This window comes from Felis catus, chromosome X (assembly GCF_018350175.1).
Source record: "Felis catus isolate Fca126 chromosome X, F.catus_Fca126_mat1.0, whole genome shotgun sequence".
NCBI classification, from domain to species: Eukaryota; Metazoa; Chordata; class Mammalia; order Carnivora; family Felidae; genus Felis; species Felis catus.
Genome location: NC_058386.1, coordinates 20579808 through 20599814, shown reverse-complemented (window position 1 = coordinate 20599814; position 20007 = coordinate 20579808). Strand labels below are relative to the sequence as shown.

Below are 20007 nucleotides of genomic sequence, written 5' to 3'. Positions count from 1 at the left end.
AGACACCTCTGGGGAGCCATTATGCTGTCTACCACAAGGTGACTAAAGACAATGGTCATAAACCCTTGAACCTTTTTCCAGCTCCTGAGCTGAGGAATAGTAACCCCTATGCAGACAGATTCATGTTCCTCTTTTTAACATTCCTGTATCTACTCGTGATGAACCTGCTTAAAAGGTTTCTCCCAAGTCTTGATATCCACAAGAGAAGCACAGAATAGGTATCATGGGAGATGTCTGACCCAAATGAACATGCTAATCGGTCCATGAGGAGAGACGTGGAGGTGGGTCCTCGACTCACAAACATGGAGCCATGGCTGATAGAGAAGGAAGTTTAAGAGTTTCCCCGCCCCATTCTCTGTATGTATCCTCCAATTCATACTTGGCAGTCTCAAGAAGACAAGGAGTAAAAGGGCAGCTAACCAAAGACTTTGATCAAATGGATACGTTCCTACTGTAGCAGGCTCAGGAATACAGCTTCTGACTGCTGGGCAGAATCGGCTTCCTGCCTATTCTCCACCTGGCTTGTGTTTTTTTCTTTTTCTGGTCCTTGGAAGTTGACCACGACCACTTTAAGCTAGAACTCACTTCCAGCCATCCAGCATCAGACTACTCCATACTCCTTTCTGGAGTAACTTCTTTTCCCACTGGAGCCTTCCATGAGCATTTGCACTCCTGTCTGGAGCTTTCGATAAACATGTGAGTGAGCTGCTAGGTCCTGGGGACACAAAGATTCAAGAGGACACAGTCTCATTCCCCATGCCAATTTCAGCTCAAGCCCGGTAGCTTGACTCTCAACTATGGCCTCTCCTGACTGGCCCTACCTTTGACTTTCCTGAGCCCTTGTTGAACAGTCCAGGTTTCTAATTGTGCCAAATAGAGTTTTACAGTGCTTTTACGAACAACTAATTTCACAATATTTTACTAATCTCTTTGGGTGTGGGGTGCTCTTTCTCCGAGTGCAAGGACTGCCACATCTTATTCAGAGTAGGGGAAAATAAGTACATTTTAAATAGCAGACTTTCAGGGCACCTGGGTGGCTCACTTGGTTAAGCATCCGGCTTCGGCTCAGGTCATGATCTCGCGGTTTGTGAGTTCGAGCCCGGCATCGGGCTCTGTGCTGACAGCTCAGAGCCTGGAGCCGGCTTCGGACTCTCTGTCTCCCTCTCTCTCTGCCCATCCTCTGCCTCTCTCTCTCAAAAATAAATAAACTTAAAAAAATAGTAGACTTTCTGTTTATTAGAAACCACTCTTTGAGGACTGCCAAATGGAGGAGGCTCATCAGTGCTGTGCCTTCACTAGGCCCATGAATAGTACAGCTGTAGGTGAGCTACCGAAGTCCCAAGGCATCAGCACACACTTTCCTTTAAGGCCCTAACAACAGGTGTGGAGCCTCGCCCCGAACACTTGAACTCTCTTATCTGGACAGAACTATTTGATGAGTGACATCAAATAGTGGGCATTCGAGGCCTCACCCTAAATTCGATTGCAGTGTGACTGACGGGCCTTTCTCACCTGGATAACGGGGCAGTACCTGCCCCCGTAAACTTGCTATTTTGTTGCCAGTTGAAGCCCGAGGAAAAGAGCAGTTTTCGTATAGGAAGCTCTGTTCCAGTTACTGTGCTAAGGTGACAATAATTATCTCTAACTTTGGAAATAATTACACTATTATATTAAGCTGTTACTAAGGAACCGTGGAAAGCTCTGCACCCGTCACTGTTACTGAAAGCATTAACGCGTTTATTTTGTCTGAGGGCTGGAGAGGGCTGTTCAGACGACGATGCCGGGGAACGGTGAGAAGACCATTGGCCTAACTTAGAGTTTCTTGCACCGTAAGAAACAGCAAGGCTGCTCAGCTGCCCCGAATTCAAATCAAGGCCTTTTTGTCTGTTCTATTTTCCAATTACCTGCTAAACAGAACATCAATACAACTGCAAGACCCCTAGGACCTGCTCTGTGTCAAGGAGACGGGCTTGGCCGCTGCTTGCCACCTACGATTCTCCTAGGCAGGTTTGGACTTACCAGTGGTTTTCAACCCGGTCCGTCCCATGTTAGCATCTCCTAGGGGACTCTTAAGAATATGTCCCAGAAGCCATCTGACAGAATGGATCCGAAGTGGGGCCCAGGACTCCGATTCCAACAAGCCCAGGTTGAGACCCTCTGGGCTATACTTAATACCTCAACTCAGGGTACAACGTGAGCCTCGGAGAGTAATGGATTCAGAGGTTGTGTGATCAATGGCTCGTATAACAAAGATGAGAAATGATCTGCCATACCGCTGTGACAGGAGGAATGTGGTCTAAATCTCATTTTCTTATCCAAAGAGAGACTATTATGTTGATAACAGTGTCATCAGTGGGCAGTAGGCAAAGGATTCGTTTTAAGACCAACATTAAGAAATGACAAAAGTACTGTTAAGCACCCATTCCAGTGGCTGTGAAGATGGGTGCTCGGTGTTAACAGAACAATTCAACAACATGTAACGGCTATTCAACAGCTGCCAGGTCCAACATGATGGCCTCGAGCCACAAGTAGCTATTTAAATTTTGATAAATCCCATTTAAATAAACAGTTCCGTTCCTCAGTTGAACTAGCCACATTTTAAGTGTTCAAGTGGCCAGGAGCGACTATAATGGACAGCACAGATAGAGAACATTCCCATCATCACAGAGCTCTGGCGGGCAGTGGTCTACACGCACCCTTCCCAGGGGCAACCCCTCCTACACGACGCCTCATGATTTACTCGTGTTCCCGGAGAACATTCTTGTGTTACTAGGAACATCTGAAGAGATCGCATGATCGTTTGCAAACATGCATTAGTCATTGGAAAACCCTGAAATAAATGACAAGGAAGTCAAAACGTACATCCAAGAGCAATGCACTGCAGCAGCTTCACAGAACCATAGACATTGAGTTGGAGGGTCTCTTTGTGAGTCTAAACCATACTTAATGATTTCAAAACAGGGGAGGAGTGACTGCGACAAGAATGCTAGTCCCCCGGTCGTGAGTGATGGGCTCACACAGCGGCTGACTTTTGGTAAAATTCGGACAGATACTTTAAATACGTGAACTAAAACCACGATCGCTTTGAGAGCCACTGCTTTTGTATTCTTTGGGCAAAATGTATCACAGCATGAAAGCAGCTGGTGGTACCTGCTTCCTATTTTAGGTGTTAAAGAGTGCCATAAAATATCAGACCTGGGAAGGACCTTGGAACCATAATCCAACGCCCTAATTTTATAGACAAGGAAACCAAGATGCAGTTAACGACTCGCTGGTAGCAGAATGGAGGCTAATGTGTGGATTCCCTGATATTAACACCCCAAGAATCATTTACACCCAAGTTTCTTGCCTCAAATTTTCTAGGTTTGTTTTTTAGCGAGAAATATACAAGACAGCAGGTAGGTACTCTCAAGTCTTAGAAAGACAGCCATTCACCACTGACTGTTTAGTAGAAGAACGACACATTGGTAGCACGAAGACCACACCGCTTAGTCATTATTCAGGAAGCCCGTAACTGCAGCCAAATGACCTCGGAGGCGCTGGGTCCTGGTGTCGGGCTGTGCCACATCCTCAAAAGACACCATGGAAACAACGGCCCTTTAACTGCAAATTCCAAGTTGTTTCTCTTCCGCGTATTCCATATGGCAACGGTTCCCAAACTACACTTTCTAAAGGATTCCTCTGTGGCGTTTGTTGCAATACAGATTCCTAGGCCTCCGGCCCCGAGCATCTGAATGAATAGAGCTGAGGGAGAGCCCAGGGACCTGCATTTTAACCAGCACTCTGTGATTCTGGTGTAGGTGGTCCATGGCCAGTTAGGCCCGATTCGCCCAGCACAGTCCTGGTTTGCACGTGTTTACATGCTTTAGCGTGTAATTATTAATAGTGCTCTTTTTGCTGCCAAAAGTGTCGGGCGTGGACAATATACGGTCCCCTTTCCCTGATCCATGTTTGAAAAATATCGTTAAAACTATACACTGTGAGGAGCTCCTTTATTCTGCCAACAGGATGTTCCCCGCTGCCAAGAATCCAAATAACCTATTTTTCCTCCGATCGAGCATAAGCATTTAGGTAAGGGTCCTTGTCCACTCCCAGCAACTTACGAAGGTGCTTGGTGCTGCTCACGTATCAAATTGCAGAAAGCGAGACGGCAAGGCTCACGGGTGGGAGGGATGAGACCACAGGCCAGAGCTCAGGAAAAGACCACACTGACACGCAGTGAATCACAACTACCGTTTTATTGTTCGATGGCGGTGGTACAGAACTGTCCCCGTGCTCCGCGACTAGTTTGGCTGTGATACACACCGCAGATGGCTCTGCAACTCACAGGGAATGTTATCTAAGCCACACACCCCTCTGGCTGTGTTTTTCCAACAATCCCAACAACAGAACACTTTTCTCCAAAGCACGTGAGGTGACGAACTGCCTCAAGGCAGTGTCATCCTCCACTCGTGACAGCGTGTACCAGCCAGGCCACAGAACAGCACAGAACACGAGGGGGCTGGGCTGCACTCTATGAGTCCCAAGGCAGCTCGTGAGCACTGGACACGCGCGTAAATCTATCGCCGTGACAGAATCGACAGATACGCAAAACGAACCAGGTCAGGTTTGGACGTGGAGGTACAAGACTCGTAAAGAACTTTTATTTCGTGTAAGTGAATATTCTTCCCTTGTCAAATCAGCTACAGTTTCCAGTTTAATCACCGCTTGCGTGCGTTAAAGAGCCGTGATGACAAACTGGCCAAGCAAGGAACTACATTTAAATGCAGCATTAGCTGTGTTTACGATGGTATATTTCACCCCGCAATGGCTTCTCCTATTTTCTTCAAGCATTTCTGAAGTATTCGCAACTCGGGTCCTAAATCTGGAAAATATTTAAGCTGCAAGCGCTCGTGTGCTTTTGTGAGGACGTGAACTCAGAGCAACAGATGGTGTGTGGTGTCTCCGTGAACCTGAAGCGGCAAATTGCAACTTCAAATCGCTTCAACACCAAGGAACTCGCCAGAGATCAGGTTGGCCAGAATGCTCAAGCGGTACGCTCTATTCCGCCAGAGCACGTGTCGTGTTGTTCAGGACGCGCTCAAGAGCAAGCCGGGTTTTTTATCAGAGCGTAGCATTCGGACCTGGCGCAGCGCAGCGTAACAGAGTAATCGCTGTAATGGCGAGGAGGATGGAAACGGGGGAGGGGGCACCAAGGAAGTCAGCCTGAAGTTTTAAAGTACCCAGTACCTTATAGTTTCCAGCTCAACCTTGCCTTGGCTGTCTACTCAGAGTCAAGATGCACTTAGTGTGGTTCGGTCTAAGGAATGATTTTAATTAGATGCACAATGACTCGTGCACATTCACATGGCAGCTCTAACAGGAACTTTTAAAAGTGAAAAGCAAGATACCAAAGCGCTCTGTGTGATGCTTTCCCGGGGGAAGAGTCACATAGGCGGCTGGGGAACAGCCAGCACATACAGCCTCTCGTTTCACGTTCGACGCCGGCCACGCGGCCGGCCAGGCAAACTCTGCCTCCCGACAGCGATGCGGCCTGCTCCCTCTACGGTGGCAGGATTCTCCCGTTTTCAGATCCCCACAGTGACAGGCTGCGGCTCTCGCTATTCTAAAGCATCCGTTCTAATTAAACACGTCGGAGAGCAACCCCAGCAGTTTGTCAGATACAGGCATAAGCCAGTTCTTAATGTAAATATAGGGCCTTTTAAAATACTGATTGACGTTTCCCCTGGTTGTAACGGATCGAAGGACAAGAATAAAATGGAATTTATAAGAAAGTGGTACCATGGTGCGTTATAAACAACAATACGAAATTTCACACTCCTCCCGCCTGTTTTCACAAACTCTTCCTGTCAGCTACACGTGGCGTGGCTGAGGAACGAATGCCTTTGGCTTCCAATCAGATCTAACTTTTGGAACTGTCTTTTTACGTCTGACACATAGGAAGAGACAAAACAGAGTTCGTGTTGAATGTCAGGATTCCTTTGCTTTGCTCTCAAAAAGAAATCTCAAGGTTAAGATGATCTTAAAACATGAAGTAGTTGTGTCAATAATATGCATTCCGTTCTTAGCTGGCTATTTTTGACCAGTTTGGAAGGCAAAGATGAACTGAATTGCTGGGAAACCAGCCCTACGTGCCAGAACTGGACATTTCTTTCCTTTGCTAACCGTAGGGCAACACAGCGCCTACTGTATATATGCTCTTGGACATTGGTGCTATTTTGGCCCATTTGCAAAAGGTATGTGAGTTCAAATAGCAGGCCACTTTTAGGTCGGCAGAAGTTGGAGGTATTTAATGGAACGTTCTTTTAAATGAAATGCTATTATTCCCCAAAGGATTCAATTCCAATAGAAAACAGAATCCGGTACAAAACTGGAAAAGCCAAGAAGCAAACTCAGCAAACAAAATTAAACTGCAGGGTTTTTCTACGAACATCGCAGTAAGTGCGATAGAGAGACCTTTGTATAGCTACTAAACAAAGGACTTTGGGTGTCACTTACTATGCAAAGGCCCAGAATACATAGAATCGCAGTGGCGATAAGGGTGAGGTTCAAGTTTCTTGGGTAATCTCGTGCTCCTGAGATGACAATACTTTTGAAACTCTAGTTCCAGAAATTTAGACAAGAACTGTCAAATCTAAATACACCGCGATACAGTTTCGGAGATTTCCGTGGGGATTCTTAACAAAGGCTGTTCCCTGAGACCTGCAAGGGTAGTGAAACTGTCATCCTCGGAGTAGAAAAAAATAGACCATGAAACATCGATTTGGTCTCTTTACTTCTCCCCTGAAAGAAATTATTTAAAATAAAAAGATTTATCAGCACAGTCTAAACTCTTTAAATCTACCCGTTTGAAAAAAATCTCTTTTCATTTAGTGAGAGGCCAGGCACGGCGGGATGCCTTCACAAACCTCCCTCCTCACACTGCTCTTCAAAAGATGACCTCTTTAAAGGTACAGAAATGAAAATACAGTTCTTACGGTTGAAACGAATTTAGCGGAATACAGAGATAATCACCTGCATTTTAAAGAACGCGGCTATAGTTTCTCACTTGTGGCAACGAAAACACGAAGAAGTTCAGGAAACTGAATGGAAACCTACAGCGACTGGAACCTTTAAAGAGCGCAATTCCAACTCTGTACTTTTGGAAAATATGAAACACAAATCTAAAATACCTCTCTATGTAAATTAGAGCTCACACCATGGTATTCAAAATTAAAATGATTTACATAATCTACTATACTTTCTGTTTTGTTAGTAATTAACCTTCCTGAGGCTGATTTTGTTCTCCTCAGTGTTTGCTTAACTAAAGTGCTTAATAAAATTTCTACAGAATATATTACCCTCTCCATAGATGAATATTATTTTGAACTACAATCTGACAAAAATCTAACTACATTTAATTATGCTTGATTAATCCAAATGTCACTGAGAGATTTATAGAACAGAGAAATATTCTGCAGGTTAAATTCTCATACTCTTTGCGCCGGAAGCTTCCTGGATGCAGTATTGCCGCCAATCGACCCCTCAGTTCTCTAACATTTCCAAAAACCGCACACAAAATATTCCCAACGGTCTCCACCGGACCACGGCACTGGAGCCCTGGAGCCCTGGAGCCCTGCCGCTTCCGAGAGCCGCGTGGCCGCCATCGGAGGCCGAAGTCGCTCCAGGCCGGAGGCGAAGCGGCCCTGCCGACCACAGTGCTGGAGGGAAAGGGTGCAGTGCCGGCGTACGAGGCGCGGAGGGGCGGGCTCTCTCCTGCTGCGGGCCCACGACCGTAGGGGACATTTGTTGGGACGCTTTCAGGAGTGAGGCCCTACGGTGCTTTTGTTTATATGCAAGTGAGTCCATTTAAAGGGTGACAAATTGGCCCTCCCTTAGAGAGCCACCTTGCGCCACAACACAAGTAGCGGCCCTCGTTCGGGCCACAATGACCCTGTCACTGGGATCATGGGCAATTCATGTCCCTATTTTAGAGACCGATGGAAAGGCAGAAACAAAGGTTCCTCGAGGCTTCTGTGACTAGGATACTGCTGTCATTTTATTTTCATTTTCAGGGGTGACCACAGCTAATGCCAACCTGAGGGCTTGAGAGGGAAGCCTTCTTGGACAATCCCTCTACCTCTAAAACCAGTGTGGAAATGGTAAAGAGGGTTTCTCCTTTTTTTTTACGAGATTTTAAGTCATCTCTACACCCAACGTGGGGCTTGAACTCACAACCTCGAGATCAAGAGTCGCACGCATGCTCTACCAACTGAGCCAGCCGGTTGTCTTTCCTCTTGGCGAGCTGCTATTTTAACTCTAGCGGCGTCGTCCATACGTTAGAAGTGTATTTAAATCATGATTTCTAAAGTCCTAAGAAGACATCTGGAACCTGTTGTCATCGCATTTGTGTTATGAGGGAACTACAGCCCACACCATTCAATGAAAGCGGATCGTGAAAGCTGGCTCTTCCCACCTGACCAGGGTCTCTCCTGGGTCAGCCACACACGGAGACGCAACAGGCTCGGGAGCTGTGCGTACCTGGAGGGCTGCTCCGGCCCTGGGCAGGGTCCCCTGCAGGGCCCCACACAGAGCCAGACACAGAAGACGGCCCTCCAGGGCAGAGGAATGGATGCAAAGGCGACAAGAACTCCGGAATCACGACCACTTCCTCATCTAAGGTACACGCCTGTCCCTGACCAAAACAACGTTCACAGGGCTTGAAGCCCCCTAACTCGCCCCACGCCCCCCCACCCCCCGGCTTTCTTTTTCTCCACTGTATTCATTTTCTCCACTGTATTCATCTCTCCATTGTACCAGAAACATTCCTTGTTTTGTGTCTTGTCTGTTTCCCCTACCACAACGTGGCGTCCATGAGGAGGGATTTCCATTTGCTATGCTCCGTGCCACGTGCCCGGCACTTAGCACAGTTTCTAGCACCCCGCACTCATTACCGAAATGGAAGAATAAACACGGCTTCCCTTTACACAACTCCTGTCTACCACTTTCTTTTCACTCATCCCTGATGCGTAGGCACATATTCAATTTTCCCTTTCACACCAGGACAGAAACAGGGCAAAGACCCTGACTTTAGTGGAAGGCACTGCACGGTACAGTTTGGTCACAGAGCAAGGCTGTCGGTCACGCTCCTTGGTCATTATCCTGGGATCCAAAGGTAAGTCTGCCTAGTGGAATATGCTGGCCACGGAGGCAAGGAAGCTTCGACCCTACAAACAGCCCCAGCAGAGCGCCCAGCCCATCGTTCACCTGTAAACGCACTCTAGAATCATTAACTCGTGTGCCTCTGTGGTAGGCCCCAGACCTACACACCATCTCAAGGGATATTCATGAATAACAAAAATAAACCTGATGAGAACTTCACTCCCTATTTCTTCATGAACCAAATTTTAAAATGCGTTGAAATGAAAAGACAGGTAAGAAAACCCGTGTCACGATCGAGCTTTCACCAGGGTTAATACCCTCAGCAAGACAGCTGGACTAGCAACCTAGTAACTGAAAACAGCTTCTGCTTCTCTTGCTAACTCTGATTATGTGCTAGTCTACCATATTTAATGAACCAATTAATAAGTGTCATTGGCTGATAACTTCTTCAGTTCATTACATCGTCCCCTATTTTCAAACCAGAAGGTACTGATATCTCTAATCAATGGAACAGGAACCTGAGTTAAAAGTTATCTTTCCACATAGAACAATAAACAAAAATCCTGTATTGATTAAGTTATTAATGGTCCTTTCCTGCTAGCAATATTGGGTCCTTCTGTTTACTTTCATACACATTATGACCATGAAGGACATTATCTTCAAAGTCAATGTTTAAGCACCTGGACCACTGGGAAAGATGGCAGAGTAAACACATGTTTATATCAGGGCTCCTGCCCCTCAACACACACATCCAAAGACTGAAAAAGAAGCTGGCCATTATGAAACTAATAAAAGCCACCACCCCATACCAAGGACTCCAGGGGGAGTATCTGACAGATACAACAAAGTTGGAGACTAATCAAAGGAGGGTTCTCGCATGTGTCAAGCAGACCACAGTTGCTGGGCAGTTCAGGAGAGGTTTCCAAAGGACTCTACCGCTCGTTGCTTAATTTGGAGAAACAAGGGACAGCGGCGGTCAGGAAGCTGAGCGCGCACCGCACGGGCACGTTTCCACCAGCAAACCTGGGAGGGGAGAGGGAGATGGCAGGTGCTCCATTTGTGGGTGGGGGACAGAAATAACAACTCGGGAGCCAACCACACACATGCTGACTACAGACAGTCCGGCAGAGCAGAAGTACGAACCCACCACACTCCTGCTAGGGCGACACCTAGTGGAAATAGGGAAGCTCAAAGGGAATTCCTTGCCCCCGGCTGGGCAGGGGATTAGCAGCGTCCACGGAAGGCACTTGGAGACAAGATGTCCCAAGGAGGCTTTGCTTAACTCCTTCTTCCCCCATATCCAACTAGCAGACTGAAAAACACGAACCGCCTCCACCATTACAACCCATCAACATCTAGTGCGAAGGTGACCAAACACGTCTCACTTGAGAAAAGAGGAGTCGAGGAGGATTTCTCCACACTCTTCTTGGGCAGCCAGAACTGGTCCCATGCCAAGACAAATAATAAGCAGAGACACCCATCACGATACCTGTGAAACAATAGAAGAGCCAAACAACCCAGAAGAAAGGAAGGAAGGAACCACACAACAGATAAGTACACTCTGGAAACAGAATGACTTCAGAAACCACGAAAATTGTAGACAACACAGTTCAGCCTTCCAAGAAATGAAACCAGGAGTCAGAGAGGACAACATAATGAAAAAAAAAAAAAAAAAGCTGACAGAGCTAAGAAACAGATTAAAAAAAAAAAAAGAAAGCATAACAGAAGTGAAACTCACGTTGCGCGCAGCAACGCCTCTCGTCAATGCCACAGAAGATGAAGGATCAGACCCGAGGTGAAAAATATCACAGCATCAAGAAAGACAAGGGGATGAAAGCGGTCAAAGGAAAGATAAATGTGAAGGACAGATAACACAGAACCAATAGAGGGGCAAATTATTAAAGAGAACAAATACACTGCTAAGACATGTCGTAAGGCCCAATGACAATGTCTAACACTCACCACGGATCAGAAAAAGCCAACAGACAACGGTCAATTCTGAGATTCGAATCCAGTCATGGATTTCAAGGATACACAAGAAATCACAAGTGCCCGGGACAAACAAGTAGGCCATCTGCAAAAGGCGAAAAAAAAATCTGTCTGGACTCAGGCCTCTCAGCACCACCAGAAACTAGAAGATAATAAAGCAACGTGTCTAAAGAACTGAGGGAAAAAGGATGTGATCCAAGAATCTCAGAGCCAGGCAAATTACTGTTCATAAGGAATGGCAACAGAAACATATTGGTAAATATGCAAGAAAATCCAACCAAAGCTGTAATCCAGTCCACTAAAAGATAAAAGCATCGAGTACCGGATGTGGAGTCTTTGTATGAGAGGGCTGGCAGTGAGCACTGAGTTAACTGAAACATGGAATTAAGTCTAAATAACTCTAATAATTACCTGCAGCTACACACTCTGAGTTGCCTGTCTTTCGAGGTAAAAGCTGCCAAGTCCATTCGATGATCTCCTCTAACTAACGATGCCAAAATGAAAACACACAAAAGAAAACCTCTCTTGAATGGAATTCTCTGGCACTATAGAAAAATTTTGGTTCGTATCCTGCCCTTGAGCGCTAATATACCCGAGAAATTCCTCAAAAGAGATCATGCTAGTGACCTGGTGCACTGTGGAAAGCACTGGGAACGAGACCGAGCTGCTCACTTTGGTTCCTGCACTCGCCTGGAAACACCAGTGAACTGCTCTGGAACGCGCATGAAAAACAGAGGGGATGCTGGAAGCGTCCGCCTCGCGGCACTCTAAGGGTCAAATGGGAGCCTTTCTGTGACGGTTCTTTGGAATCGATAAGCAAGGCTGTAACACTGTCTCACTTGATTGGATGGAAAAATCCACTGTATTAAAGAGCCAAAATCAGACACTCAGAGACAGAAAAAGCAACAGACGGCTCCGGCGGAGCCATCCCTTCTTCTTTCATTTCTCTCCATTTTATTTTTTTTTTTAAGTTTATTTATTTTGAGAGAGTGCACACGCACAGGAGGAGGGGCACAGAGAGAGAGACAGAGACAGAGACAGAGACAGAGACAGAGGGAGGGAGAGACTACCAGGCAGGGACCCTGGTGTCTGCACAGAGCCCGATGTGGGGCTTGAAGTGAGGAACCATGAGATCACGACCTGAGCTGAACTCGGTCGCTTAACCGACCGAGCCACCCAGGCACCTCTCATTTCTCTACATCTTAAAGTCATTGTTCTCAGGCCTGTAGAAAGGAGACTCAGTCCTTCCACAGCTCCTGACCTGAATTGTTTCTAATTGGAAACAAAAATAGTTTAAGAACATAGAAAGATGCTGCCCGCCACCCAAGGCAAATGTCAGTTTTCATTCATTGATTCAACTAATATTTATTAAGCACCTATGATGTGCCAGGAACTATTCCAAATAGCAGACATAGTCCCCAAATACTAAAAACTGAGGACATGAGAGGGAAACACAGAGGGAATGGGAGTACTAAATGAATTCAGCTTAAGAGGGGTCTATGTCTATTTATTTTACAACCTGTATGTGGCAATTTGACCATTTGCTTCGACAAACCGAGCGCACGGTCAGAGGCAGGCACCCATGTTCAGATTCAGAGAGCCGCGTACGGCCAACAAGAAGGATAAATGAATGCTGGGGCCACTCAGCCGTGAGAATGCAAGATGTTCCTGCAACTCTTCTTATGGCTGCTGCTCTGGAGCAAAGGTCAATTCTTAATGCAGAAGGCAGACAGGAGAGGCAAGACTACAGGAGCCAGCTGGATAGGCAAGTGCATCAGAAAGGACTACCAATCGTGTCACTGAAACACAAAAAGAGATCTTTACTTTTGAAAAAGACCTATAAAGGGGAGAACGCGACAGGATTTTTCCAAACCTTATTCTCCTTCTTGCACCCTTACAGGGAGCTGGTGAGGGCAGAACAATGTCCACAAGCACACAGCAAAACGCTGCCAGGACAAGGCAGGAGGGACCACTCCTCGGTGCGTGGCCTCCGCCCCCCCCTGCGGAACAGCACATGTCAAAGTATAAAGGGGCATGGTTAGAAATGGAGGCCCGGGAAGATGATGCTCCACCACCTAGTGTTTGTAAGACAGTCGGAGACTTGAAATGGAAAGGGCCCCTATTTTTACATCTGTGACACAGGGAAAAGATCACACGGAATGGCCCCATCCCCAAGACACGGGCTCGGTCCTCAAACCCGCAGGCCTCCATCCGGACCATCCTGTCCCGCCTCTCTCAGAAGCACGTCTGTCTTTTTCTTATCTAGTGGATTATGGCAGTTCCCTGATGAGACCTTCGCACGGGTGGATGAGGGATCTTTCCAAGGGGAACTACCACGAGCTCAGGTAACACAATGAAATGCAAGAAAATCAGGCTCGGTGCAGCGAAGAGAAAGGGCTGCCGCGGACGACGCGCGTGCAGCTGCTCAGGGCCCGACCCCTCCCCTCCCGGGGCGACCCCCACGGAGGCCACAGCGAGGGCACCTGCACGGACGCCACCGTGGCACCAAAGGACTTTGTACTGTGTACTTTAGAAGCTACAACTTTTCCATCAGTGAACTCAACGCTTAAAAATTGGATGGGAGCATGGATATGGGCGTCACAAGAAGGCAGAAGCCAAAGCACAAGACAGGAGAAATCACGGTGGAGAGAAACACCGTGTGGAGCCGTATGAAGCGAGGCCTTGATGTGGGCTGTGGGAAGGCTTCCGTTGCTGAGGGTGCACACAACCCGACCTCCCTCTCCTCGGCCCGAGTCCTCTGCCCGGTCCAGCTTTCAGCAATAAGGAAAGGAGTATGAAAATCAGATCGACAGTTCTAAAAATGGCTACCATTCACGAAAATGAAAATTATGAAGACCTAGGGCATTTTTCAAAATAAATGAGAAAGAACTTTTGCCTTCGACAGCCTATTTTATAACTAGTAAAGTGCATCACACAGGGACCTCCAATTCCTTAGAAAACTACAAAGGAATCTGATAATGAGACTGGCAAAATTTTTACAGAGCATAAAAACTCCACTTCCCGCTCTTTACAAATCTGACAAGGACCAGAAGGTAGTTTTTCACTTAAGATCTTTGAAACCAAGCAGTTAAGTGAAAAATTCCAAGACACCTTTTGGAACGCTTTAATTGACAGAAGGGAAGTACACAAATGAATTTTAAAATAAAATCAATGCATCGGAGAGTAAGATCTAATGTGAAAGGAGCCACACCTCACTCAGATCAGATGGAAGAAGGCCAAAGTCAAAATCACAGAGTGAGGAAGGACACAAATGCGAGACGAAGGGCCCTGGGACTGAATTATCAAGACACGCTCTGCTGGTGTCTCCAACTTCCAGATTACCCAGGCCTTAGTCGGTGGTTTGGAAAAACATGGTATTTGGTCACAAAGAGCAACAGTAGAGACCGGCTGCATCTGGAATGAGGAAGGAGCTTAGAATCCTGGGGACAAAGTACACACTCGACTCTATGACAATGAGGAGGGAGGTATGAGGACACCAGAGCGCTGACGAGGCTTTGCGCTCTCTCGTGACAGGCGCCAACCAAATCACAGCAACATACTATGAAAAATTGCTCAAGGTGCTACTTTAGTGAAGATATGGAGCAGCTACAGAAGGTTTCTCTGGAAAAGGTCCAGCTCATGTAGAGAAAATAAGACATTCAAGCACTGTAGTGACTATGTGCTTTGCTCAAAGTTGGTGGAGGAAAAGAGTTCTCTCCGGTTGACTTGCAGAAGACGATCTTTCTTCACAGAGAGGACAGATGCATTCCGTTCTCTACAAAGTTCTATTGGTCTTGATCTTGTCCCTACAAAGAAAACAACAGGAATATCCACGATCAGTTTGAGTATAACGTTCTCTATTTAACGAAGATTGACTCCGAGCATTTAGTGGCGGTGGGAATTCAAAAACCTTTGCCTTATCTCAGAATTACTCTCAGAGTTGGTACAGAAAAAGAATGACCATCTAATTACTTATACATATTTTAAAACAGTTCTTTACTCTCAGTTAAAAACCTGATTAGAAATGATGAATGAGCGCTAACGGGTATAGGGTTTCTTTGTGAGAGGGCAGAAATGTTCTAAGATTAGTAGTGAGGGTTGCACACTTTGAATACAGGAAAACTGTACACTTTAAGAGGGTGAATTTTATGGGGTATGTGAATTATATCTGAGTACAGCTCTAATTAAAAATCTGATTAGAGGTGGCTGGGATGCTCAGTGAGTTAAATGTCCGACTCTTGATTTCAGTTCAGGTCGTGATCCCACAGTTCGTGGGATCGAGCCCCGTGTCGGGCTCTGCACGGACGGCACAGCCTGCTTGGGATTCTCTTTTCTCTCTGCCCCTCTCCCGCTCCCACGCACCCTCTCAAAATAAATAAATAAACATTAAAAAAATAAAAATAAAACATTCTCTTTTTAAAAAATCTGACTAGATCAGATGAACACCGGGTGACGTGTGGAAGAACCGAATCACTGTACTGTTCACCCAAAACTAATATTACGCTGCATGTTAACTAAACGGGATTAAAATAGAAACTTAAAAAGCCAAAAAAAGAAAAACCTGATTACAGAATAAATTTTCGATAAATTTCTCACTCACCTAGTGAATTTACCTACCTATACTAAATAATTTCCCAAGATCGCCACCAGTCATCCTATTTGTAAAATTTAACAATTTGAATCATCAGGCTAACCATTTTCCAATTTTAAATACTGCTTTCTGCTAAAACTTGTTTGTCCGATAATGTATTAGAAACTAAGACATACTTAATTATTATACAACCTGATAGAATATAGAGTTTTAAAACTGCATTTAAAAAATAATCAATTAAAGCCATCTTTTTCCACTCCAAATGGACCATATTATTTGTAAAGACTGCTTGGGAGGGTGCCTGGGTGGATCAGTCAGTTAAGTGTCTGACTCTTGGTTTCAGCTCAGGTCATGATCTCATAGTTCATGGTTTGAGCCCCACGTTGGGCTGCGTGCTACCAGCACGGAGATTCTTTCTCTGCTTGGGATTCTTCCTCTCTCCCTCTCTCTGCCCCTCCCTGCTTGCACTCTCTCTCTCAAAATAAATAAACTTTTTAAAAAACCTGCTTCTGGACTACCCAAATAACTCCCCCTATCAGAGCAATAGCTTGCATTAATTGGTCACAGTGATGCCCAACATGTTACTTGACTGCATAGAGGCTGAAAATGAAATCAAGGGAAATTGATCCAGTTGTTACAAGCTGAATGAGCTGAATCCTGGTCAGGGATGGTATGTGTATGTATGTGTGAATACCCATGTGTATACCTGCACTCACGTGCACAAACCAAACTCCTCTAAATTTCATCTCCGAGATGAATGACTGGTCCATCAATCCTGTACAAAGGTCCATCACAATGCTTCCACGGGACAAAAATCAGTTAAGATACCCTTTATATCGTTCATCAGAAAAGACCAACGCTACTATAACTGAACGAAACCACGAAGCTTTATCGGCTGTGTTTGCATACAGATACCTTTCTGGTGCGTGTTAAGAATCAAGGTTTTCAGGGTTAAGAAGAAATATACACAATTAACATACATTAGGGTGAAACGTTGCAATGTTAAAATCGAATTGAAAGTATCAACATGAACTTATGATTTAATAGTTCTGTCCAGAAAAGAGAACTAGAAAAGGTATAATATACACCCCTAACTTCCAGGTTAGGGTCTCTAATACCCATTAAAAGCAAATAGGGCTCCTTGAGGGAAATGCTGATTCTAGGATGGAGGCAGGGAAGGTATAAGATGACACCATTATGTCATCTTGGGCCAGAAAAAGTTTTCAAAAATACGTGGGGTTTTAGCCAAGGAACACAGAGGATCTTACCGGTGGCCAAAGGTGTGCCAGTTTAAGCTTCAAAAAGATGGCTGCTATGTGCAGTAACATGGGTGAACCTCACAGAAATCCAGACACAGAAAGAGTACACACTACATGTTCCTTTTGTTTTACGTTTAAGAAATGACAGAGTCAGAGTAATGGTTACACGGTGGGGACAGTAGAGGGAAAAGACTCTGATTAGAATGGGGCCATTTCAGGTGCTAGAAATACCGATGTAAAATCGTGTCAAGCTATAAACCTAAGATGTGTGCACTTTATATATGTGTGTGTACGTATGTTAAGTTCTGAATGAAACATATAGAAGAAAAGTCTATCCTATCCACAATAATACTCAAAAAGGAGAAAGCCAGAAAATCATTTGTCACCGTTTTAAGGTGGATTTTAACTCAACTTCTAGCCTTGAAAATTGGTAGGGAAAGATTTAAATTCTTATCCTGCCTTTCCAGGAGGAACTGTACTTCCAGAGATACCTGAATGGCCTGCGTTGACAAGGAGGAACTTTAGAGGAGAATGTCCGCTAATAACTGTCAAAGGAATGATATCAAAAATAACTCATCTTATAAACATTAATGAAGTTACTGATTCAGGCCAAAATTACCAACTGGTGTTAAAAACCACTAGGTGATGGTCGCCCAGGGCCAAAGTAACACCACACAGAGGACTTTCTAGTTGAGAAGGTAAAAACGCCTCTACCATGGAGGGCCCAGACAGCCAGCATCTGCAACATGGTCAATGTTAACATCACTAATGGTGGATCAGTCACATATCACGGGCATCATAGTGTAATTCTGGGGTTTTCTGTCTTACTTATTTAAGTAATCTCTACACTTCGATGTGGGCCTTGAACTCACAACCCCAAGATCAAGAGTCACAGGCTCTTCTGACTGAGCCAGCCAGGCATCCCCTCATAATGTAATTCTGAAACAGTGCTTATGAGGGACTCCAGCAAAAAATGCTCTGTTGAGGAGCCACCTGGGCAGCTCAGTCGGTTAAGCGTCCAACTTCAGCTCAGGTCATGATCTTGCGGTTTTTGAGTTCAAGCCCCATGTTGGGCTGTGTGCTGACAGCTTGGAGCCTGGAGCCTGCTTCAGATTCTGTGTCTCCCTCTCCGTCTGCCCCTCTCCCACTCGCACTCTCTCTTGAAACATTAAAAAAAATTTTTTTAATGCTCTGGTCAATCTTTAGATGAATTTGCACTTTATAGGAAATACAGGGAATGGGGAAAAAGCCAAATGACATTTCAAAGAAGAAACCAATCAAATGAAGGTGGGTATTTTTGCAGGACAAGTAGCAGAAACAACAAAAAAGCTGTCCTAGATTAAAAACAACTTGAGATTTGCTTGAATTTGTTACACAGTCCTGGAATTGATCCAGGCTTAGACACTTCATGGAAATTTTCAAGATGAAAATCTATTGATGTGGAAAGGTGGAAATGGTTAAATGAAATGAAAGCAGGTCATAAAACAGTATAAATAAATAAATCTCATTTGGGGAAAATACATATACAGTAACACCTTGGTTTGTGAGCATAATCCTTTCGGGAAACATGCTTATAATGCAAAGCACTCGTATATCAAAGCGAATCTCAAGAACCATTGGCTCAGTTGTGATCATGTGACGTTAGGCACCACGTACTACTCGTATTGCAAGTTAAAATATATTAGAAATGTTTGCTCGTCCTGTGGAACACTCGCAGAGCAAGTAACCCGCTCGATAAGGTTTTCCTGTATATACAAAGAGCAAAGTATCTGGAAGGACACACAAAGTTGTAAGAGACGTTATCTTGGAGTTGTGAGCAGACAGTGGTTTCTTTTTTTTTTTTTTTTTGGCTTACTTACATTTTCTAAGTTTTTTTTTTATAATACACGCACACTGCTTTCTATTCTATTAATAAAAGGTTATTTTAAATAGACAGAGCCCTTACTGTTGCTAGCCTAGTGGGAGCTTGACTGTAATCAGAAGAAAAAAAACTGGAAACCAAAGATTGGATTATTGCCCTTATTACCATAAAGTAGTGAAAGCTGTTATTCTGTGATTTTTTTTCCTCTTTTTAATTTTTTCATTTTTTAATTGTGGTAAATGATCCGTAAAATTGGCTATCTGGTAAGATGGTAAGAAATGGTTATTTTTAAGAGCACAGTTCAGGGGCATTAAGCACGTTCGCAGTTCTGTGCAACTGTGACCACCCTCCATCTCCAGAACATTGTCATCTTCCCAACGGAAACTCTGTCGCCATTAAACAATGACTCCTCATTCCCCCTGCCCTTGGCAATCGCCATTCTACCTTCTGTCTCTATAAATCTGACTTTTCTAGGTATCTCAGTGTAAGTGGAATCATACAGTATGCGTCCTTTTCCGTTGTATGGATAAACCACGTTTTGTTTATCTTGACTGATAATTTTATTTTTTTTCAGATTCAACCCACCCACAGACTTTCTCTAAACACTCTCCTGTCAGTCTTCATAGATGATGACAAACTGCAGAATTTACTTTTTAAAAATCCAATCTATGGCAGGATAAACCTTGCTCACTGCTATTAATACCCCCACAGCACAAGAACTTCTAGAACATGGGCACCTCTATCGGAATGGCTACTCTGGCAAGCCAGTTCATGCTGTCCTTCCTGTCTGGTGTGAAAAAGCTGCTCCAACCTTTCTTTCTTTAAAAAAAAAAATTTTAATGCTTATTTATTTTGAGACAGAGACACAGCATGAGTGGGGGAGGGGCAGAGAGAGGGAGACACAGAATCCTTAGCAGGCTCCAGGCTCCGAGCTGTCAGCACAGAGCCCAACACCGGGCTCGAATCTACTATGAGATCGTGACCTGAGCCAAAGTTGGACCCTTAACTGACTGAGCCACCCAGGTGCCCCCAACCTTTCTTTCTTTAGAGATGACTGTGCTTTTCCAGTGAAAAAACCACAGAGAAGATTTGGCTAAAGGTATCATCGGGCTGGTACATTCTGGGGAAAAATCAGATACTTTATAATAGAAACTAAAGTATGAAAT

General features: G+C 44.9%; 1 protein-coding gene across 4 annotated transcripts in view; it reads right to left on the bottom strand.

The window, feature by feature from the left end:
• Positions 1-14238: 14238 nt before the first annotated feature.
• Positions 14239-20007, bottom strand: part of PDK3 (pyruvate dehydrogenase kinase 3) — a 68727-nt gene continuing 62958 nt past the window's right edge. For all 4 annotated transcript variants that reach the window (XM_045050452.1, XM_045050453.1, XM_004000367.6 and 1 more), the window contains one exon: positions 14239-14936. In XM_045050452.1, coding sequence (XP_044906387.1) covers positions 14906-14936 — 31 coding nt within the window. In that variant the 3' untranslated portion in view covers positions 14239-14905. The remainder of the gene's footprint in view (positions 14937-20007) is intronic.